General features: G+C 51.7%; 9 protein-coding genes across 9 annotated transcripts; 6 read left to right on the forward strand and 3 right to left on the reverse strand.

The window, feature by feature from the left end:
- Positions 1-1,263: 1,263 nt before the first annotated feature.
- Positions 1,264-2,577, forward strand: NEUTE1DRAFT_125177 (uncharacterized protein; the record flags this gene model as incomplete). Its single annotated transcript, XM_009856816.1, has 2 exons — positions 1,264-1,368; positions 1,434-2,577. The coding sequence occupies 2 exons, from the start codon at positions 1,309-1,311 to the stop codon at positions 2,382-2,384; spliced, it is 1,011 nt and encodes a 336-aa protein (XP_009855118.1).
- Positions 2,578-2,785: 208 nt separating this feature from the next.
- NEUTE1DRAFT_88936 (NADPH dehydrogenase) lies at positions 2,786-4,224 on the reverse strand (the record flags this gene model as incomplete). Its single annotated transcript, XM_009856817.1, has 1 exon — positions 2,786-4,224. One exon carries the CDS (start codon positions 4,088-4,090, stop codon positions 2,786-2,788), a length of 1,305 nt encoding a protein of 434 aa, XP_009855119.1.
- A 1,097-nt stretch (positions 4,225-5,321) lies between these two features.
- NEUTE1DRAFT_132408 (uncharacterized protein) lies at positions 5,322-7,887 on the reverse strand (the record flags this gene model as incomplete). The annotated part of the gene is made up of 4 exons (XM_009856818.1): positions 5,322-6,531; positions 6,595-6,796; positions 6,861-7,554; positions 7,768-7,887. The coding sequence occupies 4 exons, from the start codon at positions 7,885-7,887 to the stop codon at positions 5,556-5,558; spliced, it is 1,992 nt and encodes a 663-aa protein (XP_009855120.1).
- Positions 7,888-8,836: 949 nt separating this feature from the next.
- Positions 8,837-10,141, forward strand: NEUTE1DRAFT_88941 (uncharacterized protein; the record flags this gene model as incomplete). Its single annotated transcript, XM_009856819.1, has 2 exons — positions 8,837-9,036; positions 9,101-10,141. 2 exons carry the CDS (start codon positions 8,999-9,001, stop codon positions 10,116-10,118), a joined length of 1,056 nt encoding a protein of 351 aa, XP_009855121.1.
- Positions 10,142-10,895: 754 nt separating this feature from the next.
- Positions 10,896-11,991, forward strand: NEUTE1DRAFT_118418 (uncharacterized protein; the record flags this gene model as incomplete). Its single annotated transcript, XM_009856820.1, has 3 exons — positions 10,896-11,088; positions 11,365-11,542; positions 11,743-11,991. The coding sequence occupies 3 exons, from the start codon at positions 10,967-10,969 to the stop codon at positions 11,809-11,811; spliced, it is 369 nt and encodes a 122-aa protein (XP_009855122.1).
- A 1,106-nt stretch (positions 11,992-13,097) lies between these two features.
- NEUTE1DRAFT_52990 (uncharacterized protein) lies at positions 13,098-15,036 on the forward strand (the record flags this gene model as incomplete). Its single annotated transcript, XM_009856821.1, has 3 exons — positions 13,098-13,148; positions 13,531-14,018; positions 14,193-15,036. 3 exons carry the CDS (start codon positions 13,098-13,100, stop codon positions 15,034-15,036), a joined length of 1,383 nt encoding a protein of 460 aa, XP_009855123.1.
- A 1,277-nt stretch (positions 15,037-16,313) lies between these two features.
- NEUTE1DRAFT_113559 (uncharacterized protein) lies at positions 16,314-17,800 on the forward strand (the record flags this gene model as incomplete). The annotated part of the gene is made up of 5 exons (XM_009856822.1): positions 16,314-16,377; positions 16,550-16,670; positions 16,903-16,960; positions 17,000-17,225; positions 17,394-17,800. The coding sequence occupies 5 exons, from the start codon at positions 16,314-16,316 to the stop codon at positions 17,798-17,800; spliced, it is 876 nt and encodes a 291-aa protein (XP_009855124.1).
- A 4,187-nt stretch (positions 17,801-21,987) lies between these two features.
- On the reverse strand, positions 21,988-24,095 carry NEUTE1DRAFT_70265 (uncharacterized protein; the record flags this gene model as incomplete). The annotated part of the gene is made up of 2 exons (XM_009856823.1): positions 21,988-23,984; positions 24,054-24,095. The coding sequence occupies 2 exons, from the start codon at positions 24,093-24,095 to the stop codon at positions 22,107-22,109; spliced, it is 1,920 nt and encodes a 639-aa protein (XP_009855125.1).
- A 1,647-nt stretch (positions 24,096-25,742) lies between these two features.
- On the forward strand, positions 25,743-27,357 carry NEUTE1DRAFT_149253 (vacuolar ATP synthase subunit E; the record flags this gene model as incomplete). Its single annotated transcript, XM_009856824.1, has 3 exons — positions 25,743-26,063; positions 26,143-26,651; positions 26,745-27,357. The coding sequence occupies 3 exons, from the start codon at positions 26,031-26,033 to the stop codon at positions 26,893-26,895; spliced, it is 693 nt and encodes a 230-aa protein (XP_009855126.1).
- Positions 27,358-27,429: the final 72 nt, after the last annotated feature.

The raw sequence follows: 27,429 nt of genomic DNA on the forward strand, positions 1-27,429 counted from the left end.
GCCCGGTCTTACCCCGGATTTTCCCCGCAAGATCAGAGATTTGGATGGGGCATGTCTAACTCGTCCTCTTTGCCCGTCTCGGGGATCTCTGGATACCGACAAACAATGCTGTAGTTGGCCCTAAGCGGCAGCGTCCGTCAAGAGTGGGACTTTGGTGTTTTATAGCTCGGGCTGCTCAAGTCAACGGTGATTGTGACGGACTGACGGACAAGCACAAAGCCGGCTCTGGCGTCAGCCTTCATCCCGGCAGCTATCACATCGCAAGTTTAAGATTGTGAATATGCTTGACCAACTGATGAGAAGTTGTTGGTCACAGACTGCAATTTAAGCAACAGGCAGAAATTGGAATTGGGTTTGAATCAAGTCTGTTGATTGTTGGTTGTTGGATGCCGAGTGGATGCGACCCGTACCTACCTAGAAATGACCGGTGCCAAGCCGGCGTTTGCCATTCAGTAGGTGGCCGGCAGCGGTGCCTTCCGACCTGACAAGACCGGTGAGATAGGCTAACAAAGGAAAAAGAAAGGAGCGATTCGGCCCGGTTCCGAACGACACAGTAAGCTTCAAGTCTCCGTCCGCGATTGGAATTACGTGCACCTGGCTGCCTGGCCGAGGCGGCGTCGGACCGTACAAGAAATGAGCATGATAAGCTGATAACCCACGGCAAAGCGGATAACAACAATTTGTTTTCTGTACAGCACCGAACGGCCAACACCTCATCTACTTGTGTTCTCGACAGAAAAGCCCGTACAAGACACTTTGACTGATGTTGTACTGCCGTACTCGCTACAGTAAGCTTACACTACGGGCCATTCAACTGAATGGACGATTGAACCGCCTTGTAGCGCCATCAATGTCACCCAAGCAATGGAATGCAATGCTGTGATTCGGTTGACATTAGGTTGACAGCTTTGTTGGAGGTTCCCCTCATCTCAATCCCGAACTCCGTCCTATCAGTCTGTCCATCCGTTTACGGAAGTCGGCTCACCCCGCACCCGACACGATGAAGCGCTGGTGATGTTATGCTCTCCACTTACACTGCCTGATTTATTGATGATGGTTCGGACAGAAAAGATAGAGCTCCTCTTTGCATCGTCACTCTTTCCATTGCCTTGTTCCCAGTACTTCAGTCCAAGTCTCCTATATAATTCCATCGCATCGACCCCCAGCCGTCTTTACCCTTTCTATAGCGTTGGCTTCAATTTGAATACCCGGACCTCTACGTTGCTACATCGATTGTCCTAACGACATAACCTCCCTTCCATCCCATCCCGCACTTTCGCGAACTAATCATCACCTTCATCAACAACCATGGGCTCTACCAACGTCTACAGCGACGAAGAGATCAACGTCCTGATCACCGGCTTCGGTGTAAGTCATCGATTTTCCCACCACCTACCTCTCGCTTCATCAACTAACCACAACCAAAACCTCAGCCCTTCAAAAAAGAATACCCCCTCAACCCCTCCTGGGAAATCGCCTCCCGCCTCCCCGCCATCCTCCCTCCTCTGCGCGCCAAACAGCCCTCGACGCAAAAACCGCCCTTGATCCCTCGCGTCAACTTGCACGTCCACCCGGACCCGATCCGCGTCTCTTATAAAACCGTCCGCGCACTCATCCCCAAACTTTGGGCTCCCACTTTTGATTCTTCCTCTTCCCCTTCCCCTACTTCCCCTTCTTCCACCACCGCCTTAGCAGAACCCACCTCCGAAGCCCCCTTTTCCGAACAAGATGCCGCCGCCATCACCACAACTGAAGAAGAGAAACCCACGACGAAATACGACTTTGCCATCCACATAGGCATGGCCGGCCCCCAACCGCGATGGGCCATCGAACGCCTTGCGCACCGCGACGGGTACGCCTTGCGGGACGTGGACGGCGAGTTTTTGCGCGACAAGGAAAATCAGTTGAAAGACGATTGGGTGTGGAAGGGGTGTCCGGCGGAACTAAGGACGGATTTGGATTTGGATGTGATTTTGGAAAAGTGGAGGGGGTATGCGCCGCCTGGACTTGTGGGTAAATCCCAAGGTGGTGAAGAATGTGAAGATGAAAAAGAAGGGAAGAATAAAGGAGAGGGCGGTAAGGGGGCAGGAGGAGGAGGAGGAGCAAAGTGGTATGGCAATGATATCAAGGGCGGTAACAAGGGAGAAAAGCTGGTGATCAGTGAAGATCCCGGAAGGTATCTTTGCGATTTCATTTACTATAGTAGTTTGGCGGAGCTGTATAAGCGCAAGGCGGAGAAAAAGGTGGTGTTTTTGCATGTGCCGTGTGAGGTGGGCAAGGATGGGGAGTATGTGAGGATTGGACAGGAGCTGATGTTGGGGTTGGCGAGGAGTGTGGCGGAGTGGTTGGTGGAGGAGAGGAAGAGGAAGGGGGATTTGAGGTGATGTCTCAAGGTGTGTGATGAGGAATGTGGCTGGAGGGAGACAGAGGCGTGAGGTATAGCCGTTTTGAGAACTGCGAAAGGACAAGGTGCGATACAGAGCGTTCACGGATCATGATTTACGATATACACATCGATACGCATCAGCGATCACATACTTTCCGCTCATAACCAACGAATCTTCTGTCCATTTTTTGCAGTCAAAGTAAGTCGCCTTCAGTCCCATTCAACTGAGAAGCAAAGTTGCTTCTACACATTGATGCACGATATCAGAACAAGTGGATCTAAAATGCTTCATATAAAGGTGGTATCTAGCGCTCTTTCTATACTCTATCCAAAGCTGAAAACGTTACGCCCCTTCTATTCCTTTTTTTCTTTTTTGAGTCGTTTCCATCATCATCAAATCTAAGGAACAGTGGTCAACTTCTTGGGCCTGCTGCTAAGAGGACCACGGAGGTACTGAACAGGGGCCTTGACATCAACACCCAACTCGTCCGCAACAGTGAGGACGAACTCGGGCTCCTTCAAGAACTGCCTGGCAACAAGAACCATATCGGCACGAGTCTTGGCGCCGTTCTCGCGCTGGATGGTAACTCTGCCATCCTCCTTCTCCTGGACGGTCTCCTTGGCGATCTCAGCCGAGGTGACCAAGCCGACGGCACCAACGAGGAGCTGCTTGCCGGCCTCGTGCACAGCCGCGCGGATCTGCTCAGCCATGTCGATCTGGTAGTAGGTGTGGACGTTGATCTTCTGGTCCTTGTTGTTGCCGCCGGAAGAGACATCGAGGAGGTCGACGCCGAGGTCGGGGAGGATCTTGGCGAGCTCAATGGTCTGCTGGAGGTCCCACGAGGGCTGGCCGGTGTACTCCATCCACTCGGTGGCGGAGACGCGGACGAAGAGGGGCATGTCCTCGGGGATGACGGAGCGGACGGCCGAGATGATCTCGCGGAGAACACGGGTGCGGTTCTCGAAGGAGCCACCGTACTGGTCGGTACGCTGGTTGGAGATGGGGCTCAAGAACTCGGAAATGAGGTAGCCGTGGGCGGCGTGGATCTCAATGAGGTCGAAGCCGGCCTTGAGGGCGCGCTGGGCAGAGGCCTTCCAGGCCTCGACGAGCTCCTGGATCTGCTCGACGGTCATCTCCTTGGGGAAGGGGAAGGTCTCCTCGTTGTAGCTGATGGCGCTAGGGGCCCAGACGTTCTCGGGCCAGCCACCCTGCTCGGGGCCGGCAAGCTCGCTCTTGCCGCGCTGGTAGTGCCAGGGGGCCTTGGTGCTGGCCTTGCGGCCGGCGTGGGCGAGCTGGATACCGGCCTTCTGGCCCTGGGAGTGGATGTAGTCGACGATGCGCTTGAGGGGCGCAATCTGGGAGTCCTGCCAGAGACCAGAGCACTCGGGGGTGATGCGGCCGTTGGGGAGGACGCCGGTGGCCTCGAAGATGGTGAGGGGGACACCGCGGAGGGCGAAGGAGCCCAGGTGGACAAGGTGCCAGTCGGTCATGTGGCCATCGTCGGCAGAGTAGGTGCACATGGGCGCAACGGCGAAGCGGTTCTGGAGCTCAACACCACGGATCTTGAGAGGGGTGAAGAGAGTAGGGACATCGCCGGGGGTGGAGGGGAGGGGAGTGCCGGCGGCGGGGACCTGGGCCGGGGTGTAGAAGGGAACACCCGGGGCCGCGGGGGAGGAGGTCTTCTTCTGGGAGAAATCGGTCATCTTGATGATGTTGTTGGTGATGGATGAGGTATACAGATGGATGGATAGACTGATGGGAATACAGAAACGACAAAAGGGCAATGAGGGTAGATGGGCGCTTATAGCATTTATACTCCCCGTTCTGGGAGGCCCGAAGCCGTATTAAAACGCATCGTTATCATGGAGCACTAAGTGGGGGTGTTTCTGTGTTGATTACAAACCACCCTTCAACTGACTATCGTCGGTGTTCCCCTTGCCCAGCAGCAGCGGTGTCCCATGGGATCTTGAAATGGGCGTTTCATCCCTCGGGAAAGGGAAAAAAAAGAAAAAAAAAAATACAGTTCTTGTTCGGATGGCGTTGAAAATGGCGCCATTTCCATTGGCCAATCCATTTCAGTTGTTGAAGGTTCGCCTCCAATGGATCATTAATTGGTTGCCGAGTGAGAGACGCTTATGGAAATCTTCAGACGGTCTTCGATCGCGCAAATGTGGGGCTGCTGGTACTTTTTGGTTCTATGATTTGAAATGAGGACAGGTTGTACCTCTAGGGAGAATACCTCTATGGAGGAATAATTTTCCCCGTGGTGACCAAGCCGACGGTTACTCGTCAGGTCTTTCCAAAACACTACATACCTAGTCAGGGACCAATTGACAATGAATCGTACACGGCCATTTCCCTGACTACTGACTAGGTGTACCGGCCAGCCCACTAGTCAGCGCATTGTCGGTTTTAAGGGACCTGACGAATACCAACCATCGTACCATGGCCATAGCCGGAGACAGTTGGATTGGAAATCCGAATCCATCCAAACCCACCACGTCGCAGGGGGTTGGAGCCCTTTGCGACTTTGCCAAACGCGGTGAGAGGCTGATCGCCAATTCTAGATGGACTGCGTCACCAATCGCCGCACGTCAACGAGGGTGAGAGATCTCGCCCATTGCCCCGGTGAGTTCTGGGCGATACACCATATTAGTAATCCGCCCGCCTCCCGCATGAAAGCCGAGAAAAGAGCGCGCACGGAAATACCGGGAATCCGGGATCCGGTACTGATAGCCCCCCGGCTGTGCCGTCACCGTCTTTATCGCCGCCTTCGTCTCCGACCAATTACAAATCCCGGAGCAAAGTCCACTATGTATCACCGCCTCAGCTCCCACTCCTATCCGTTCACGCTGGAGAATCGCAACGAGACGCTACACACAATTCTACTGGATGACGGTTGTCTGTCCGACGCCGAACCCCTGATAAACATCTTTCCTAAAAAGTCTAATCCAAAACACCAAAAAGGTAAACAATAGAGGTGGATATCATCATCTATTTTGCACATCTGACAGGCGTAAAAATCGTATCGTCTCTAAATGAAAACCGAACAGCTGGCGCGTCGCAAAATACATACCCGCCAAAGACACAGCACAACGCCTTTCACCAACCGACCCAACAACCCCTTAGACCCAATGGATATCTATCTAGCCTTCCTCTTCTCTTTCTTTACCTCAAAGGAAGCTCTTTAGTCTCACCGGCGGCGGCTTCCTTGGCAGCCTGCTCCTTGGCCAGCCTCTCCTTCTCCTTCTTGGCCTTCTTCTTCTCCTTTTCCTTCTCCCTCTGCAGCTTCTTGGCAGCCGCCTTCTCGGCCTCAATGGCCTTTTGCTTGCGGAGCTCCTCACCACCGTAGGCCTCGCGCCACTCCTCCAGCTTGGCAGCGGGAATCTGGGAGAACAGAAGCTCAGGGGTGCCAATGGGCTCACCAGCCTTGAGGGCGTCGGCGGTCCAGGTGTCAGGGATGACAACGGGGATGTCGGTCTCACCCTCAGCAGCCTTGAGGCCAACCTGTCTGAGGATAGACTGAGCGGTGCCGGGCATGTAAGGGCTCAAGACACCGGCAATAAGGTGGAGAAGGTTGAGGGCAAAGTTAATGACAGCGTTGCAGCGCTCAGGCTCCTCGGTAAGAAGCTGGTTGCTGAGCTTGTTGTCCTGGAGCAACTTGTTACCGACGGCAGAGATGCTGAGGACGGTAGCAAGACCGGCGCGGAGCTTGGTACCCTTGACCTGCTCGTTGTACTCCTTGAGGAGCTTGTTGATCTCCTCCTTGTACTCATCAAGAGACGCGATGGGAGTCTTGGGGTACTCGGGGACCTTGGCGTCAAGCTTGGCCTGGCAGAACTTGACGACACGCTGGCACAGGTTACCGAGGTTCTTGAGGAGATCGTTGTTGTTGGAGTCAATGAACTCCTCCCACTTGAACTCGGAGTCACCAGACTCGGGACGTCTGGAGAGGAGGTAGTATCTCCAGACATCGGGGTCGATGCCGGTATCCCTGGCGTTGTTGCCAAACACACCGACGCCCTTGGACTTGCTGAACTTGCCACCCTCGTAGTTGAGGTACTCGGTCGTGGACAGGTGGTTAACCTGGGTCCACTTCTCCTTGGTACCCAACTGCGTGCCGGGGAAGATGATGGTATGGAAACTAATCGACGGTGTTAGTCAGGACAGTTGTGACTTGAGTGAGAGTAGCACGCGGGGCACATACGGAACGTTGTCCTTGCCCATGAACTGGTACAAGGTGACGTTATCGGGGTTCTTCCACCACTTCTCCCAATTCCTGCCCTCCAGGTTACCCTCGTCGGTGTAGCACTTGGTAATGGAAGCGTAGCCAATGCAAGCATCGAACCAGACATAGAAGACCTTGTTGGCATACTCTTCGTCAGAAAGACCCTCGAGGCCCTTGGGGACTGTGGAACTGTGTTAGCTATGGCCGTAAAGGGACTCAACCAAAGACAGGGCGCAAAGACGTACTGGGTACACCCCACTTGAGATCTCTTGTGATACCACGGGGCTTCAGGCCGTTGTTGATCCAGGAGCGAGTAATGGCAACGCAGTTGGCGCTCCAGCCATTCTCCACCCTGTCAAGCCAGGCAGTGATCTCCTTATTGAGCTCGTCTAGTCGAATGTAAAGGTGCTTAGTCTTGCGCCTCTCGGGAGTGGAGCCGTCAAGCTTGCAGCGGGGGTTAATGAGCCAGCCGGTACCCTTGCTCTCGTCTTCGCCGGCAGCGTTCTTGTCGGGCTGCATGGGGTCGAGCAGGTTGCCGCACGCGTCGCACTGGTCACCACGGGCACCGAGGTCGTGGCAGATGCTGCATTCACCCTCAACGTAGCGATCGGCCAAGAAGGTGTTGTGTTCGGGGACGGCGCAGAAGGCCTGGGTGGTTTCGCGCTCCTCGATGAAGCCATTCTTCCAGAGCTGGGCGAAAATCTCCTGGGTGATGCCAGTGTGCTCGTCGGTGGGAGTGCGGCCGAACTTGTCGAAGCTGATGCGGAACCAGTCGTAGACATCCTTGTGAAGGGCGTGGTACTTTGCGCAAAGAGTCGCGGGGTCTACGCCCTCGGACAGAGCCTTGGTCTCGGTGGCAGTGCCATACTCGTCGGAACCGCAGATGTAGAGGGTGGGCAGGCCACGGGCGCGGCAGAAGCGAGCGAAGACATCGGCAGACTGGCGAGGGTTGGGTCAGCGACAAGATTAGGTAGTGGAAGAGGCCGGACAAGATGGAGAGTTGGTAGATGGACAAGGTGACAGGGCGGGGCATATGCGCGGAGCGGCAGGACAGGGACGGGAAGCGCAAAAGCAGCGCATGTGGTAGTGGGCGCAGGGCATGGCTGCGGACGGGACAGAGAAGCGAGAGAACTGAAGCCTATCAACACATACCAGAACGCTACCAATGATGTTGCCCAGATGGGGGACGTTGTTGACGTAGGGCAGGGCACTGGTGATGAGGATGTTCTCCTTGCCCGGCTGGGGCAGAACTGGTCCGTTTTTGCTGGCCATTTTTGCTGTTCTGTGTGGTTGATGTCCTGCTGTCGCTGGGCTGCTGGACGACAAAAGATAATGAACTCGGAGCCGCAAACAGACGAAACCCCAATCGCGACATATAAAGTGGGGTGAGTCAGAAGGTGAGGGGCACAATTGACCCTAACCCTGAGCTGTGTTACTGTATGTCTCAAGCTGTGACCATTCCCCGCCTTTGTCCGATGCCGCTCGGTTGGTCTGGTCTCTTCTCTCTTGCCATCCCTACCTACGCACAGGTACCCTTGTTCGTCCCTTGCCGCCGCCACTTCTTTGTCTTTTAGTGTACACACCAACAAGGCTATTGCTTCAGTTAGTGCTTACTACCTACCTACCAACAAGCTCAACAAGCTTGTTTCGACGTCTATCGGACAGAGCAGCAGTTGCGTATGTAATTCAACATTCTGGATGCTTGATCCAACATTTTCTGAATTACCAAAGGTCGTGTGCCTTGTTTCCTCAGATAGGTAGGTAGGTAGGTACAGGTCGATTTAGGTCGAGGACTCGAAAAGCCGGGGCGAAAACCCAGACGGACAGTGCGGTGGATTCTGAGCCTAGAACAGGGGCAGCTAGGGGATCGTTTCAGGGATCACCTCCCCTGGACTCGCCCTGACATCCGCAGTGGATCCATCGTCCCAAAATGCGGGGGTCTCGGTTGGTGCCGGCAGGGTCAAGGCTCCGTCTTTGGCGTGAACAGCGTCTCCTTCAGGGCTTCTCTCTTCCATTTCAGGATCGTGCCCTGCTAGCAACATGAAACGAAACATCCAAAATCAACATGGAACGAACACGACCTTGGCAATGTAACCATACTCGGTCAACATCTTGAACCACAAGATTCTTATCAAGCCGGCACTGCCTCCTTCACGTTTCTTTTCCTGTTCCCGGTTATTGTTTGCATCTCCAAAGTGGTTTAACCAATGTTTCGAAGCATGGAACGCCGGATCGCGGCTCCGTGAGTTGAGTGTCATGGAGGACGACCGGGCATGTTTTTCGAATACGACTTCTCTGTAGAGGTATACATACATACTCAGCTGTCCGGTAATCAACAAGTCTTTCTTTGGCAACCATCGTTCAGTGAAAAAAGTCATCAGTCATGTCTCCCAAAATAAACACAAGGAGATCCTCCAGGTCGTAAGTTGCCGGCTGCCTAACTATTTCCATGTGTCAAGACAAACCCGTTTTCTAACTTCAACAGGCGGCTGGGATCTGAAATGGTCCAAGTGCTCGTGGGCAAAGAACAACGCGACTTTCGAATGCACAAGAAGCTTCTTTGCACAACCAGCGTCTTCTTCCGCAACCACATCGAAACCGCCCAGCAAGAAAGCAAAACGACCAAATCCGAATCCGAAGACTCGGTCCTCTGGCTCCCCGAAGAATCCCCCGAAGTATTCGAACTATTCATTGTCTGGCTTTACGACCGTCGCGCCTTTCAAGCATACGTCGACAGCGCCGTAGAAAAGGCCTCGAGAGATCGATACTCCCCCACCTCCTCCCCTAGCCGAATATCTCCTGCTCGACACTCCCCGTCCCGAATGGGAACGACCAGACATGCGGAAACAACCGACAGTGAACGGCGGGCCCTTCGCTGGAACCTGGTTCGTCTGCATCTCTTCGCCGAGGTAATCGATCTCCCCGCTTTGCAAGACGACTCGATGGACGCCATACAAGATTTATACCTCCGCTGCGATTGGGACATGTCGCCGGGGTTTATCACCTTTCTGTACGGGGATTGTTCCCTCGAGAACGCAGTCAGGCTGCGCAAATGGGCCGTGGCAATGCTGGCCTGGACGCTGCACGGCGGGGACGGCACGTCAAGTGAGTTCGAGAAGCTGTTTGCTGTGTTTCCGAAACTCAAAGCGGATTATGGCATGCACTTTAACAAGATGGCGGCGAGCAAGGCGGATCTACGGATTAAGAACCCCCAGTTGAGGCTACCGATGAACAATCTGAGGAGCGAGGAGCGCTTGTTTGGGTTTAGGCAATGCTCGTTTCATAGTCATCGATCGGCAGTTGGGGAGGGGGTGTGCCCCCATTTGGTAACGGGGCTGGAAGATTCAGACGATATGGAAACTGGGTCAACCCTGATGGGTGAGGATATTATTTCGGACGAGGAGGACGAGGAGAAGCTGGAAGGGGAAGCAGGAAGTTCGGATAGCGAGGTTATTATCACACCTGTGTGCGATATGGAAACTTCTTTCCTGGACCTCTCATAGCACACTTCAGTGCTTTTTTTTTTCCTTTTCATCTTTTTGGAGTTCGGGTCAAAGAGAGGCATTAAAGGCAACATACCAATACAATAATACATCTGTTCAACCACTAATCCAAGCACATGTGTCAGAACCACCTATGCCCTTTCAGAAAAATGCACTCGTCCATCTTCACCCCTATTCCTTTGTTGATCCTATCCTGCAATAGACGAGAACTTGCCTCATCAACATCCACACATCGGGTACCAGTAACCCGTCGCAAATCGGATCCGAAGGCTGGACGAGAATTCACAGGTCGCCACGGTTCGACAAGAGAAACCAAAGCCAATGAAACCCAAAACAAAGACACAAGAGAAACGTAAATATGAGCACAAATGGCTTTTTGGAGTTTCGTCTGTGAGACTCCATCCAAGAGCCTCATTGGTTCGCGCCAGATTCGGAACCACTTGCGCCTAAGCTAAGACCTTGAACCAGAGTCCAAGATCGATGTTGTCATCCTCTAACTGGAACTTTTGGTCTTCGAAAGCTGCGAGTAGGTTGCGTTGGCGATCGTCTGGCTGGATCATTGGAGATGGGCGTCTTGTTGAGGTGGAGAACTGATTTGGCGCAGCATCTTGCTTGCGCCAATTCCAATGTGTTTCTCAGAGTTGTGATTCAATGGAGCTATACCATAGGACGTCGAAGTGACAACTTGAATGGAGTTGTAGGCTTTGAAGTGGGAGAAAGAAATGTATATAATGGCCTTCGTCTCTCCCACTTCAAAAGTGTGCAATCATCAGCAACAAGTCATCAACAGCATCAGAACAATAACCATCATCATCCACATCAATCAATCAATCAATCTTTGAACAAAAATGAAGTTCACAACCACCACCGCCCTCCTCCTCGCCACCGGCATCACCACCATCGCCGCCATGCCTTGGTCTACCAAGAACTCGGCCAAGACTCCCTCTCAAGTGTTTGAGGAGGACATCACGTTAGTCACCTCACCTCATCTCACTTTCATATGATGTCGCTCACTACCTACTACCCCATCTGCCTACCTACTACACACTTTCCCCCCCGCAGCAGCAGTTTGGAGTACTCGAAATCGCTGCCCTATCAGACATTGCAGTTGTTTGATTCCCCTCCACTCTTTTCAACTTCACAACACAGCTTGCATAATCTGCATTTCGTTTATGTAAACCTACTTACTGCATATGTGTACCATTCAACTAACACCACGTCGCATTTCCCTGCTGTCTGTGTTCAGTCTCCGCATCGAAGTCGTCCCCAAGACCAACAACAAGCACCACCACCAGCAGCAGCAGCAGTCTACGAAGAAAAATGACTTTGCTAGATTACTGAAGAACGGCGATGACGATGATGAAAAGCCCGAGATTTGCTGGATGGCGTGTTTTAGTGAAAGCCCGAATTGTCCTGAGGGATGGGTGAGTTTTTTTTCTCTTTTCTCTCTCTTTTTTTTTTTACTTTTTTTTCCGTCGGTTTGGTTGCTTCCCAGGCTCTTGATAATGGTTTTTTTTTTCTTTCTTTTTCTCTTTGTTGTTCTTTGTTTTTCTTTTTGAGTGTGTGTGTGTGTGTGTGATTTGTGCAGACTTTTGACTAACTTTGTTCCCTCTCGGTGTAATAGCACTCAAAGCAGCATGGTGATTGCTGGACTTGCTGCCGGTCTATGGGCGAGGATAGCTTTGACTTGTAAGATTGTCCTCTCTGGGCTGGGATGAGGGCAGGAAATCTTGTTTGTCTGCTATCTGCGAACCGAGTGATAGTGCTTGCGGCAATGAGTGATGAGGTCTATGTGGAGAGGTAGTTAGGGTACTAGCCGATATGAATTATGATGTGTGACGAGAGAGGTGACACAAGATGCCTTCGACTCCTGAGTGAATATTTGTACGACCGTCTTCCGTAAATTGTCGTGATTTTTCTGGATTGAATGATCCGAAAGGCACGAATTATGATGATGAGGAATGAAGAAGAAGAAGAAGAAAACAGAAAAGGAGTTGGAAAGTTTCTGTTACGATATCAGTCGCAGTGGATGATTCGTCGTTGGGGCGCGAGTTTCTCACGTGGTTGTTGGCTTGTGATTTATGCCTGGTTTTCGCCGGTTGTTCCTACCTTTATCATCCCAACACTCAATAACTCAAATTGCTTACCCTTAAAATAATGGATAATTGGTTCCTTCATGCTTCTATGCGTGTCGATTCGCGAACTACTTTTGAATGTCCGGTTGATGTTTTCGGGATTTTCCAATTTTCTTGCGAGGCATCCATTCGCCTCGATTTTGTACTTCCCGCGACTCGACGTTGTGATCACTTCACGTACTACCACGTATTACTCTGGTGATTGGCTGTGATATCAATGAAGCTAGCAGACAGGGGGTGATGGCGACATCGACCAAGAGATTCTAGGACTTCTTGAACGGCGCTAACCACCGCCACCATTTTCTTATTCCGACTACATACCGTCAATATGATCTGTCCTCACCTCTCCCGCCAGCAACAAAATTTGTTGCTATCCATCTATTCTTGAGGCGACTGGATTCGCTTGACTTTGTGAGCGTCTCTCGCCCGATCACTCACATTGATTTGCCGTCGATCTGAGCAGACGTCGACGATGGATGCCCCTCAGTTGAGCTACCAGAAATCGGACAAAAACGACCTCGCTGGCGGCAAGGAAGAAACTACCAGAGAATCACCTAAAGAGCAAATAGCCGCGAAGAACTACACCTGGGCATGGAGGTATGATCACCAAACGTGGAGGCAGAGTTACGACATTCCTCATTCCTGCCGCCACTGCCGCCGAATCAAGGTAGTCGAAAACCCGAAGCCATTTTCTGTTGCCATCGACAGAGCGTTTGATGTCCGTACGGAGGGTAACCCTTTTATCCGTCTCTGTATAGCCGAGAAAATATCTGATATACGGCAGGCGATGGATGACAACTGCCCCCTGTTTCGGGTTTGGTTTGAGGAGTGTAGGGATGAGAATATGAAGGACTCGGAGCTTCTCCATCTCTTTGATATTGATGGCTCCGGAATGGTTCAGGCAGCCTTTTGGGGCAAAGGTCTGTACATGGATGCACATGGGTATGGGGATCTCTCACTTCTCTTCCGAAAGGATTGCGACCTCCTTCCAGAAAGAGAGTGGCTAAGAACCATTGTTCAGCCGGGTAAGTTGCTTATGATAATCGGTCGTCGGTCGACAGTTTCGACCTTTATCTACTCGCTTACTTCAAGTTCTTTACTAATAACTACTAGATGAGCCAAGAGAAAATTTGACTTGCGACCCAGGCGCTTCGGATTCGTTCGAAATATGTCGGGATTTGATGTCCAAATGCTCCTTATCCCATCCTCTTTGCCGCATGCCACCTTCCTCTTTTATTCCCACCAGACTACTGGATGTCACTGAACATGATGTGAAGCTTGTTGAGACGTCGGACATGGATAAGAGTGAACGTCATGGATGGTGTGCCCTGAGTTACGTCTGGGGCGGCGATGTGCCTCTGAAGACCACGAAAGCAACGCAGCTGGCTCATAAGAAACGCATTCCCCTCGACACTCTTCCTCAGACCATGAAAGATGCAGTTTATGTTTGCCGGGGTATGGCCATTAGGTACCTATGGATCGACGCTCTCTGCATTATACAAGACGATCAGGAGGATCTCCGCGAAGAAGTCAGCCATATGCCCAAGGTTTATCAATACGCGGCACTCACGATATCTGCGGCGTCATCCAGAAGCATCTACGATGGGTTCCTTTACCGACGTGGATATTGGAGCCACACGTTCCCCGCAATTGACATTCGGGTTGCGACCGACTCTGGTGAGAGTATCAGATTGTTTGTCTACGTTATCATGTATTCCCACGCGTTCTATAAACGCAAAGAGCCCATTCTTCAGAGAGCGTGGACGTATCAGGAGGATATGCTCTCACCACGCATCTTAAACTATCGAACTCACCATTTGGAGTGGAAGTGCAGGACGCATACCGAGCTCGTTGGCGCGCCAGAATTCGGTTTACTCAAAGAGCCCATGACGAAACTCAATCGCTCCGAAAAGGGACAGCCGGAGACGCTGATGACCAGCCATGACACATATAGGCTGTCGTCGTCAAGGTTATGGATTGACATGGTTATCGAATATTCCAAAAGAGAAGCGTCCTTTGCCTCAGACAAATTGCGCGCGCTTTCTGCCGTTGCCCGGGTCTATCACCTTGAGACAGGAAAGGAGTACCTAGCCGGCCTCTGGAAGGAGGATATCCCAGCTGCGCTCTGCTGGGCTAGTGGTCCACCACCAGGAGAGTCTGAAGCAGGCCAATTCGTCACTTCCCAACGGCCAAGAGAGTATCGCGCACCCTCTTGGTCATGGGCATCTGTCGACACACCAGTGCACTATTGGGGGCATAGATGCAACTGCGCGCCAGTGAAGCCGCGCCCAATACAAGTTTTGAGTGCTGGTATTATACCAACTTATCCAAACGGAGAATTTGACTCGATTGCCTCAGGCTTTTTGGTTCTCCATGGCCCCATTCGGGCCTGGGCTTTACCAACACCTATCAAGTTGCGTGAATTCAAGACAAAGGATCCCACGGAGTGGTGGTGGAGTATCTGGGTCGAGGAAGTCAACGCTTATGTTTACCCGGATGCCATTGAGGATGGACATGAAATGCTGGACACCTTGTGGTTCTTGCTACTGGCCGAACGGGACAACAATTATCACCCCGACCCGGGGGCAAGGGAACCCTCTACAACCTATTATGGACTGGTTCTCAAAGAGGCTATAGGACATCCTAATACTTTTAGCCGAATTGGGTACTTTCGGACCGAAGCGATGTTTGATGCCGACTGTGACTGTTCGAATCGCGATGAGGTCTACACTTCCGCCATGTTCTTTAACTATTTCGAGGACCGAAACATCACTCTCATATGAAGGCATTATGGTTCCAATTGGTGGAGCTGTACTGAGGAAAAGTGGAATGGGCTGGAGGTTCTCAAACTCCGTCGCATGTAGAGCTATGCAGCCAGGTCATACCGTTATAAAAAGAATACCTATTTTGCCGAGTATACTTCTTGTCATCGACACCAGATTGCGAAGATTCACGATATGGTGGTCCTTGATTGATCGATCAGCACGAGTAATGGTAACACGCGCAGCATCTTCCTGTTCCATGCTACTACTAGAGATCTTCCCAGGAAGGGATAATTGAAGGTGCAGTTAGCGGCTGCTGACAAGGCTGTATAGTCTGGTAGAGCGACAAGCTGCTAGTAAAGCGTGCAACTGACTGCTCTACAGAAAACAGGAGTTATAAGTAGCAGAAATGCATCATTCTTGTAATGCATTAGTACCTACCGAGCAGGGGCTGGACGAACGAAGGCGATATCCACCAGTGTACCTAGCCATCACAACTACCAACATCCAGTCTGTTAGCTTCGGCCTGCACCACGCAAACCAGCTTTATTGCCCTGAACCTGAAGAAAAAAAGAAAAAAATGAAAAAAGAAAGAAGAAAGAAAATAAATCCAATTTATCGCAACCTCTCATACCTAGCTTAGGTGCCTGAAGAAAGTCAATCCTGGTGAATCATACCTACCTAGTGTGCGGAAGGAGGTGGTTTCAGCAGAGGAGTGTTGAGTGCGTCCTTTTACGTGACGTTCGTTAGGACTGGACACGTTCATGACCCCCCACTCCTTATCCCTCCCTCCCCGGTACTTGTCTGTTGATTCCAGATGAGAGCCCAAGCATCAATCATAAAGGGTCGGAGTACCCAGCCGTCAGTTACTCGGCCGAGCCACCTCAATCATCTACGCCGAATGTAAGAACCAAACGCACTGGGGATCGAATAGCCCATTAATCACAAACTGAACAATCATTTTGTATGGCTCTCTGGTGTTCTATCATGGTAGAGATACCTGTAGAGCTGAGAAGCATACCTAGGTAGGAAGCAAACAAACACGTTGTCTGATGAGGAGATGGAGCAGTCCGCAAGGTTTGATTCATCTCTTGAAGATCTTCAACGCCCAACATACATGAGTCATTTGGTTTGGTAGTGCAGTTCTTGAAGTAGGGAATAAAAGTAGAACACTGAAAATAGTCGTATAGAATTGTCATACCTAAACCGAGCGGTATTTGTCTTTGATCAGGTACCTCTACTAAAATGTCATCAGGTCTCCAACAACGCCCACAACAATAAAGACGGAAACAACGGACATGGCGACAAAGGTCCTTGATGCGAAACCGCACAATGCAAAGACTACCTTCACTGACTGTAGAGGTAAAGACCATCGATCTAACTTTTAGGAGAGAAAATGTAGACTTGGAGATCACTGATGATGGCGCAATTCCCTTATTGGTCTCCACATAGCTGGAGGCCCTTCTATAGGTAGGTACCTAGGTATCCTGATAAATCGTCACGTTGGTGAATAGCTGCACTTTTCGGATGGCAGGTGGCTATAATGAAAACGTTCATCCCTTTATCTTTGTATGCGATCACTGCCCTTCAACCAACTGCCCTTCCCGCAGCGTTTCAAACCCTCGAGAGCTCTCGTCACTTGGTAATTTCAAGCAGTGAGTTGCTCACGATACCTACTTAGCTTCTTGGGTTCTTTGACAACAGGCGCTGTTTGTGAACCTGTATGGAGCAAACATAACATACATCAGCATGGCCCTGACTACCTTATCTTCTTGACCCTCGCGAATGCTTCATTGATTATTACGAACGCTCAAGTGACCATGAGCGCTTCAAATGCCTTGACGACCAAAGCTTTAGTTATAACAGCCCTCGAAAACACCACTCAAGGTCGCAAAATGTCTACCCGCAGATTCACGAGCACTCTTCTACTTCCACAGCAGTCCAAGTAAATACAAATTTGTCTACCATCTACCTTTTTTTTTAGCATCGGTCTCGAAACACAGACTGCGTTGGGGTGTACGGGCTGAAAATGAGTAATAGCGGACAGGACAGAATTTCACCCAAGGCAATCAAGGAACTATTCGAGCGTGGAATTGGATCCAGAGAAACCTGTAAGAACCGTTATATCTACCCTGAATTCTACGACAAGATACGTTGGGAAGAAGTTAAAAGCTATTCACCCGCGTATCAGGACAAACTTCGAGAATTTGGTAAGCCAGCCCTTCTTGACGAATGGAGCTGACAGTCACGGGTGTGCTAACCAGATATTGCCTACTTCTAGTCTTAGAAATCATCGAACATCAAGATAATATCCAGCTACGGAGACTACAGGCCATGATTCGACAGCTTGAAGAACTGAACCAAAACCGCTGAACCAGTCGGCAATCCTTCCCGCTTGCTTCCCATAAGCAGCGAAAGGAAAAGCGCAGAAGGAAAAGCGCAGAAGGAAGGAACAAGAAGGAAACTACCTACCGAAACTCCCCAAACCCTCGACAGCGATTGCGACCCATCCGCGTTCGACATCACCGTCGAGGGTGATCAGAACCATTGCTCTCGTGTTAACATGGCCTGCGGAGCGTTCGCGTTTAGCAGCCTGCGTACCGACCTAGGCGAGCTCGCTCGCGAGCACAAAGGCCCTACACTTAATAGAAGGGCTGTCAACGGAAGACCAACAAAAAGGCTGCAGATACTCCCGCACAAAGGGGGGGAACGCAACAGAAAGAAACTCGAATGGAAGACCGACAAGAAGGCAATAGAAACTCTTGGACCAAGACATCACCTGTAATTTCCAGCTTGGTACCTACCTGCAGAGCAGACATACGACAAACTGCCCAGCAACAGGTGGCTGCCGAAAGAGTGGGTGAGGAAAGGAACATGACCAGGGGGGGAAAAAACAAAAAGGCAAGAGATTACCTGATAAAGGGAAGGAGTAATAGGGATGGAAGGACCTCACTGTCCGGGAAAACATATCCTGCAAGCACGGCTTGCTGTTTGAATAACATGGGAAGATCGCTGTCCTCTGGGAGTACATAAAGGTAGGTACTTAGGGTAAGTACCTGCGTGGGTAGCAAAAAGGACCGAAATAAATGTTCGACGTTGACTGGGGTTAGGTGCACTACCTAGCTGGAAATCATGCTCTCGAGAAACTGTAGACGCTGTTCAAACAACAACAATGATATCAATGCAACCCTCGATAGGAGCACGGCTATCTAGTAATCCTCATTCAAGCAATCATTTAAATACAGATAATGTTTTTGGTCTAAAACCATTGAGTGACATTGAGTAAATGTTAGGCCTTATATGACGGTTCAATCAACGAGATGTGTCACTATTAATTCAGCGCTTGTTCTGGCCGGCTAGAAATAGGTAGTGTGCTAACAGCTGCACGTGGTTGACTTTCCTGTCAATGCGGCTGTCAGTCGAGGGTTTAGGCCCGGTTTCACGACTGATCCATTCTTCGAGACTAAACAGACCGCCCAGGCTGCATGGGACAGTCTGGTCTTCGACGATGCGAACGACGCCATCGGTTCACTTCCGGGTGGCCATAGGTGCACTTGCGTCATGGAGACATGCGGAGGGCGTCGCTAGGTACGCATTCATAAGGGCCGGGCCCTGGATGGGGTTCGAGAAGCTGATCGAGGCGCCCGCGGTCCAACCCGCGGTCCAGCCCGCAGAGCAGCCTTCCCAGACACTGGTGGGTGAACCGGCCGCTTACCCAGTGCATATCGAAGTCCAGTCTACGGACGACTGGAGCGCATCGGACGGGGAAAAGGAAGTGCGGGCCCAGCAGCCACCCGCAGACCCCGGTCACGGTCATGGAATATCAGCTGGGCGCTTACTCAGGACGGGAACGTGACCTTTGTTTTTCTCTTTACTGGGAAGTTCAGACCAGTGTTAATGTGTGCGGGACCAGGCCTCGGCCACGGCACCGACTGCTAGCCGAGATGGGACTACGGCGGGCCCGGTGTGGCGCCGGGGACTAGGTCGACTATATCCCGGGGAGGAAGAGTTAACTACTAACTAAACCTAGGGATGAGCCAGAGGCAGGCTATCTACTGCGCATCGCTATCGGTAGGAGAGGATGTTGCATTACTAGAATTTCTGCCATTTTTTTCGAGGTACTCCTCGAATGGGAGTCGGAGGGCAGGCGGACAATAGCTATACGGCAGTAGACGCGGTGAGGTGTAAGGAGGAAAGAGGGGAAAGAGGGAAGAGAGCGGGTTGAGATTTTCTTTAAGTATGGATTGGGGGTGGGCCGCCACAACGTTATTAGAGGAAAGATGGGATGAAAGGTTGATGATGGAAGAGGCAGACGGCGGCGAGCGCGGCAGTAGATCGGGGACGGGACGGGGCCGGGCCGGAGGGACTATATACAAGAGTAAAAGTCAAAGCCTCGGAAACGACGGTTAGGTTATACCGAGTGGAAGTCAAACAAGGAAGGCGCGGCGCCGATAGGGCACCGTTGCGGTAACGAAGCGGAGGGTTTTTACCCGGCCAAGAGGTACGGTTTTTCCCACTGACTATAAACAGAAGCAGCACTGCATACCCACGGGGTAGACGATGTAAATAGTTAGCATGTATAAGACCATTATATGTCTTTTCTCTTTTTCCTCTGCTTCTGTTTCTTGAGGCGAAGGACAACGTGACTGCAAGTTGAGGCAACCACACAATCACCTAGTCTCAGAGAAAACAAACGTACCTCGTTGACTGGGAAACCCAACTGACGCACGGGAATATCAACAGAACGCCTTCAACTACTTCGGTGACGCACCAGCGTTGGGAATTATACCTAGTACAGCACGAACTTGGGGACGGCTGTGAGCCGATGCGTCAGAAGAAGAGGAGCAATCGCACCGCTTGTCACCGTTGTGACACTGCACACAAGCTGTGCGTCCGGGTTTTGTCAAGCACTCGCGTTGTCCATTGAAACAGATGATGCAGGGAATGGTGCATCGCTCTCGATGCTGGGCGGCCATGTTATTAGTGGTGCCCTTCTGAGTGGTCTCGGCGTGGTGACAGGAGGGCGTTAGGCGAGGTATCTGATCGCGTTAGGAAGGGCAGGCGACGAAACTAGGAGGATGGTGATGTTGGGAGATTGAGCAACAGCTGGAGGAGAGGAGAGAGGGAAAAAGAGAGAAGAGAGAGAGAGGGAGGGAAGAAGAGGAAGGGGTTTTGTCTTCGTGTCAGAAGCAACTGAAATCCGTGAATGACATCTGCTGCAAAACCGTCTCGCCAAACCTGAACTGAGATGAACATTGCAAGAAGAAAGGGGCGCAACTTCAATCAAACAATTTGTGCGGCAAAGGGCGAGAAGAAGAGCCTCTGCGATTACTGCTTACCAAAGGGAGAAATTGCTGAATCCGCTTACTAGATTGCTACAAAAACGGCCTCTTAGATATGTGATAAATTCCGCGTGCGCCCTGCCCTGCCTGGCTCTTACTTTGGAGAATGAGCCTGAGGGTTGGAATCTACCGGCGTCGACATGAATGATGACGGAAAGATTCAAAGACTGAAACCTTTTTCCACGTTTGCTCACCAAGGATTTTTCCCAGAAGAGTATTCCAAGAGATCAAAAATGCGGATTCATCTAGCCCTTGAGTTGACTTGACAGTTGATATTGCAGATAACCTTTGTTCAGTGAGATACTATGAATGAAAAGAAATGTAAGTCGCAAAGCCTCTCAAGATATTTTTTGATCATCTAGCAAGTGTTTTAACAGGTAGTTAACCTTTATATCACGCGGATTTAGTCAAAAGATCTCGAGTGGCCGTCGTGTGTGGTTGTGAAGATGTTGTTGTCTTCGAAGTGGGTCCACCAAAGATGTATGTACTCTTATCTCGAATACATACCACAAAAAGCTGCCGGTCAGAGATGGCACGGTCTTTATGTTTTACATGGCTACCTATCCACCTGCGTTCTTGTCAAGTCAAGTTCGTTTTCGACTTTCCCAATCACCCACTGAGTTTCAGGACTGGTACCTACATGTAGACTTGATCAAGACAGCTCTACCGCTTTTCAACACCCATTCATCAGAAAAGAGTTAAAACGCGAATGTGCAAAGAGACTCCTCAAGATAGCGAGCGTGCCCGATTCACCGACTCGAAAAGTGGAAGTTTAATACCTAGAATTGTACGACACACAATAGTATCGGTACCCGTGAGAGAGGATCAGGAGAACAAGGATATAGACTTTCCTCCAGTCACGATACTCAAGACATTCGGAAGGACAAGCATCATCGGGCGCCATCATTTCATTGACGAACATCAACAATTTCCCTACAGCGGCGAAGACGAATGCGTAGATGGACAGCAGAACCGTCGGGTCTATAGGGATTAGGGTCCGGTACGACGGTGAAAGAGCGCGCCTGAACGGGTCTACCGGACTTGCCAGTGGACATACATAGGTACGATACGTATGGGCTTACGAACGGTAACTTCAACATGTATACCAACGTATACACCATCGGTAACACCAACTCGGGCAGTAATTCGCGGTCAATGAAAGCCCTATTCAGTTGTCAGCTAGTAGCACCGACCTGAGCAAAGGCTATTATACAACTTCCAAATCAGCTAACCCCTTTCTTTCATTATCTTCCGCAACATCTATCGAAGGGCCCGTACTTGTAAGACGTTTTTCGTGTGTTGATGAAATTTTTTTTTTTTTTTTAAATTTTTTTTTTTTTAAGTATAGAGATTCCACGGGTGGTTCTCCTGCTTGGATGCTAACGATTGATCATTCTTGAGTTCAAGAGCACTCACACTAGCCATTAACTATAGAAGTGGCTCGTGTAAACTGATTGATCTTGATCGTGAAGTTTTATCCAGCCTTTGGTCGAATCAACAGTATTTGAGGCGTCTAGTTGAAATCCGCATTCACACAATATCAGCGTGAAAACGACACGGAGAAGGGATAATCACATACTCAAGCAGGTACAGCTGATACAGCAGGTACAACACTTGTAGCAAAACGCGCGTCTAATGCTGGTATATTTATTGATATGCATCCCCCCCGAGCCTCCATTGCTACCTAATAGAAGAAGAATGATATAAAGCCAAACCCCAAGCGCCAACCCAAGCAAGACACACGGTCTACTATACCGGTGCGTCATCAACCTTGCGCCTCCCATTATTCCTTGTCCCTCCTGTTGTTGTTGATCGCTCATGCCCTTGGGCGCCATCTAGTGAGGACGCTTTTGGCCCTGGCCTTGCGTTCCCATTCCTTGGAGACACTCTCTCACTCTGTGTCCCTGACCCTGATCCCGAACCTTGCGCCTGTCCCTGACTTTGACCCTGGCCATGATAATCCCTTAACAGCCCCTCCCCTTCCTCCTCATGTATCGCAACTATTGCTTCCTCCCTAAGCCCCGGCACACCAAGAGTAGTCTTGGGTTTATTCTTCCACCACCTTGCTCTCAAAAACCCGCTGACTAGATCCTGCAGACCACCACCACCTGATGGTTTCCGTGGTACTGTCGTTGCTGAAGGTTTGCGGGGAATGAAACCGGGAAACCCGGTGGACCTCCTACGTCTCCCAAAATTCCGTCGGGCCGAGGCAAGATCGGTGGCTGCTCTGGGCGCAAATTGGTAGCTATCGCTTACTTCCCTTCGACGAGGGTGGAGGAGGGAAGTACCCTCGTTTGGATTCGTGACGGGTAAAGTAGTGGAGCGTCGCCTGCTGCTGGAGAGAAAGGCTGGGGAGGAAGTGGAGGAGTGGTCGGGTGGCGTGTCGCGGTCTTCGAGCTCGTCCCAAATTTCGGCGCATTCGGTCCATCGGTTCTTAGGGAGGGTGCGGATCGATTGGCCGGCTAGAGAACGCTGGCGCTTTGGTTGCGCCCTCACCACGACGGGCCCGCCGTCTTGAGAGGTGCCGTCGCCGAGCCGGGATTGGCTGGCGCTGAAGGTGTTGTAGCTGTACAAGCGTGGGGAGGGAACGCCGATGCGTTCTTCTTCATCTTCAATGTCGGAACGTAAGAGAAGGGCTTCTTCGTCGTTTTCGTCTTCGGTGTCTTCGACCAGGCCCATTCCTGGGGCGAGTGTCGACTGTCCGACGCTGGGAGTGTGTTGTTCGTCGTGGAGACGCCATGACAGTGCCAGGACGCCGGCTAGAAGGATGACGGTGCCGAGGGTGATTAGGCACGCCTGGAGCGGGCTAATCAGTTCGGTCTGATCGAAGTAGATTAGGCCATCTAGAATGGCGATGATGTTATAGATGCAAAATATTAGTGGATATAGAACCGAGGTCGAAACCAGTTTCAGGCCGCGGTGTAGGTAGTAGAGTTGGCTGAGAGCGAGCGTGACGAGGGCCAGAAGAATGACCCAGGATTGCCAGTGGACGAACTGGTTATCGCCGTCCACGATGGTCTTGACGAGCAGTTCGACGGCTGACTTGGCCACCAACAGGGAGTGAGCAGACAAGATGCCACTTATGCATCCGTATGCAAAACCCCGAGCCAGGCGGAACCGGGAATGCTGCATCAGCTTCGTAAAGTGGCTAACCACATCTGTCGCGATCGCAATGCCCAGCACAAGGAATCCCTGAAACACCATCCATGCCACGAACGGACCTCGTCCCAACAACTCCAGCAGCTCGCTCAGTTTGTGCGCCGGCGAGGGAATAGCCCCGAAAATGGCGATCAAGACTGCGCCGCTGCAGACCAGCAAGGTTCCCCATAGTGACCACCTCGTGAAGGGTTCTCCAAGAATGAGAGTGGCGCATATCGAGTTGAAGACCAAGCCGGACGCTTGGAGTGTCGAGAGAACCGGTAAAGGGAGGACCGATATCTGAACCGAGCTCCCGATGACGTTGGAGATGATGAACATGCCCATTCCTACCTGCCACCTCCTTCTCCGGTATGGCGGTCGTCGAACATCGTAGGGCCCCTTTTCATCTTCGAGTATGTGGGACTTTCGTTGCAGCGTGAGGCCGAGACTTTGCACGCTCGTGGATATCAAGCCGACTATTATTCCGAGCTGTAGTTGCGCATGGAAAATTAGGAGTTGTCGGTGGAAAGATGGAAGTGTGTCGAGTGTTTAGCTTACAGCAATGCTCCCTCCAGGAGAGATGCCGCCAATGAGCCCCATGGCGCCTGTGGTTTGAGGCTATCTTTCACCCAGACAGCCAGAGGGGCGAGGTGGCGGCTATTATGCTATGTTTGCATGGGGGGAATCTTGTGACGGAGATGCCGCTCGGTCGCTGAGGTTGTCCGGGCGAGTTGTTGGGTCGAAGGGAGAATATGTACCACAACAAAGAGCGTTGTTGGGTATGATTGGAATCGACGTAATTCGAGCGCACGAAGACCCGGATCAGGTGCACAATCGGTGAAGGGGGCGAGAGTTTGTCGTCCGGTTAAATTCGGTAGTGTAGGTAGGTAGTCTAGACCTAGGTGTGTCGCAAACGGTCGAGTCGGTCGTAGGTATCAAGGTACGTAGCGAGGTATTGTAGTATGTAGGTAGGTGGGTTAGATAGAGGCCGACGATAAGGTTGGTTGATTAGTAGGTAGGTTGTTGCCGCCGTGAGGACCTCGCTGGACAGTAGACTGTTATAGGGTCTTTCTCCCTGATGTGCAGGGCACCTCAGTAATATGCGGCCGCAGGGCAGGCACGGCAAATGGCTATCGACCTCCGGCTCTTGTAAACTGGAGTGCAAATCTCGGATAGTTCACTGGGCTGCTATCACGAAAGGAGTGGTTGAAGGAAAGTAGAGGTAGGTAGTGGAAGGGGGGAAATTGTGTATTCGAGAGACGAAACATTAAAACTCTTGGAAAAAGACAGGGCAACTTGAACCGGGCGTCCACTATACGTAGAGGTATGGAGAGGAGGTATGGATCGGGCCTTGACGCATGAATAAGTGGAAGGAACAAAACCACCGGGCGTCGTCGACCTGACCTCCATGGACCCAAACTCTGTTCAGCTTTTCTTCCTTTCTTTCGTTCTGCAACAAGGAAAGATGCGTGGAACTGCCTGGCTGACATGGGTCCCGTCACCGAGACGGGCTGGTGCCCTGGAGGTGCCCGGTCTAGCGCGACGCTCTCACGCGCAGTGCAGCAGCGTGGTGTGTGCAGCACATGTACAGGCCGTCAATGCGCTATGGGTGAACGCTAGGTAAGGGGAAGACTCCGTTCGCTGCGAGTGATTGACCGCGGTGCCCTGAGGGTGGCGGGTGGGTCCAATCAGCTGACATGGGGCCTTGGTTCCACTTCCCTCTCCTTGTCGGGTGGGTGTCGGTCGCTTTGCCAGCCGGACATCACTTGCAGCTAGCCGACGGTGATCATAGGTATCGGGCTGGTGACGAACCCGGGCATGGAATTCATCCTCAGCGGCAGGCATCTGGTAGAGGTACCTCTACGCAGTACACTACCGATAGGACTGAGGCTGATGTCTTTGTTCGAGGTCCCCAAGCCGACGGGACCTAGGTGGGGCTTACTGTGGCTGGTGCCTACCGCAGTTATCGATCGCAGGTAATGCCTGGAGTGAGTGCTGTTCTCCAGGTCCCCGGGCCGGTTCGAAGCTCTGCACCTACTGCAGCGGGGCGACAGCGAGCGACGTCGTGAGTTCAGTTGGCTGAGTGATGTCCACCACCACCACCGCCTAGCTGGAGGTTCGTTGCCCAGGGCCGGGGTTGCTGTTGCCAGCCTTTCTGGCTCCATCCCAGTGCCAAGCCAACATCATCACCCTTCCCCAAGCTGCGTCAACGGGCAACAACAACATCCATTAGTCGACGTCGTTTGACGATATCCTCCGTCTAAACTAAATACTACCAGCAACCGCGATACCCTTTGAGCCCTGTTTTCTACTTTTGATAGATCGCCATCCCCTCAGCGTCCCTACACCTCACGTCTTCGTCGTCTTACACCCGACATCGATCCAAGTTAGCTCTGCCCGCCACGAGCTTCCCCTCCCAAGGACCACGACGACATCACATCCTCGATCACCGTCCTTCGGAGACCCGAACCACCACCCCCACCACCACCACCACAACACCTATTCCCTAGAGTGCCTTCATAAACACCCGCCAAAATGTCACAAGTTCACGCCTTGTCCGACGATCAGGTAGAGCCAATTCCGTCCAGTCCAGATAACCAACCATGCAATGCCAGCTAACCAAAGAACCACACTGCCCACCAACCAGGTCGGACAAGAGCTCCGCAAGATGACGGCCTTCATCAAGCAAGAAGCCGAGGAAAAGGCGCGCGAGATCCAGATCAAGGCCGACGAGGAATTCGCCATTGAAAAGTCCAAGCTGGTCCGCCAGGAGACGGACGCCATCGACTCGGCCTACGCCAAAAAGTTCAAGCAGGCCCAGATGTCGCAGCAGATCACGCGGTCGACAATGGCCAACAAGACGCGACTCCGGGTCCTGGGCGCGCGCCAGGAGCTGCTGGACGAGATCTTTGAGGCCGCCAGCGCCCAGCTCGGCCAAGCTACCCACGACCTGGGCCGCTACAAGGACATCCTCAGGGACTTGATCCTGGAGGGCTTCTACGCCATGAACGAGCCGGAGCTGGTGATCCGCGCGCGCCAGGCGGATTATGACGCGGTCAGGGAGGCGGCGGGGTGGGCGAGCGCCGAGTACAAGCACAAGACGGATAAGGATGTCAGGGCGACGATTGATGCGGAGAATCCCGTTCCTGAGGGGAGGTAGGTTATACATACACACACCATGCTTCGGGCAGTGGTGAAGAGGAAGGAGAAGAAGAAGAAGAAATGATGCTAACACGATTTGATATATAGCGCCGGTGGCATCATCATCGTTGGCGGAAACGGCAAGATCGATATCGACAACACCTTCGAGGCCAGGTTGACCCTGCTTAAGGACAGCGCTCTCCCGGCGATGCGCAAGGCTCTGTTCGGTGAAAACCCCAACCGCAAGTTCTTCGATTAAATGCACCGCTTCTTTGGAAGGCTGCGAATGCGCAGAAGGCCTACAACAAAGTTACGGCACCTGATGTTCAGGAAAGGGAGAAAGGAGTCCTGTGGACGAATCTCCAGAGGGAGACGAAAGCCAGAGGTTCACGCCAGAGCGTTGGGTGCTTACTACTCGTTGTTTGATGATGTTCAATGACAAAGACAAGTTAAGCCAAGAAAGAGTTGGCTAAGGAGTATAGCAGGTGGTTATGGATGATGGACGAATGCATGCATGGAGGATTATCATGTTAGAGTTTTGTATGATACAGTTGTTTTTGCTGTTTCCCCCCTTGTTTATCGCAAAGCAACTGTTGTTCCATGCTGTTGGGTTGATGAGTTGTGTGCTTCTTGTTTTCAGTACCAGATTTTTGCCAATCTCGAGAACTCTACGTTTCCTAACATGGCCAACCATCTACCTATATCTCAACGCTTCTATATTGCCTTTCATTCCATATACCGCAGAGACACAAACAGACAAAGCAAGCCGAGTGTACACCGTACCTGATAACCC

The sequence above is a fragment of the Neurospora tetrasperma genome (genome assembly GCF_000213175.1).
Source record: "Neurospora tetrasperma FGSC 2508 unplaced genomic scaffold NEUTE1scaffold_81, whole genome shotgun sequence".
Lineage (NCBI taxonomy): Eukaryota > Fungi > Ascomycota > Sordariomycetes > Sordariales > Sordariaceae > Neurospora > Neurospora tetrasperma.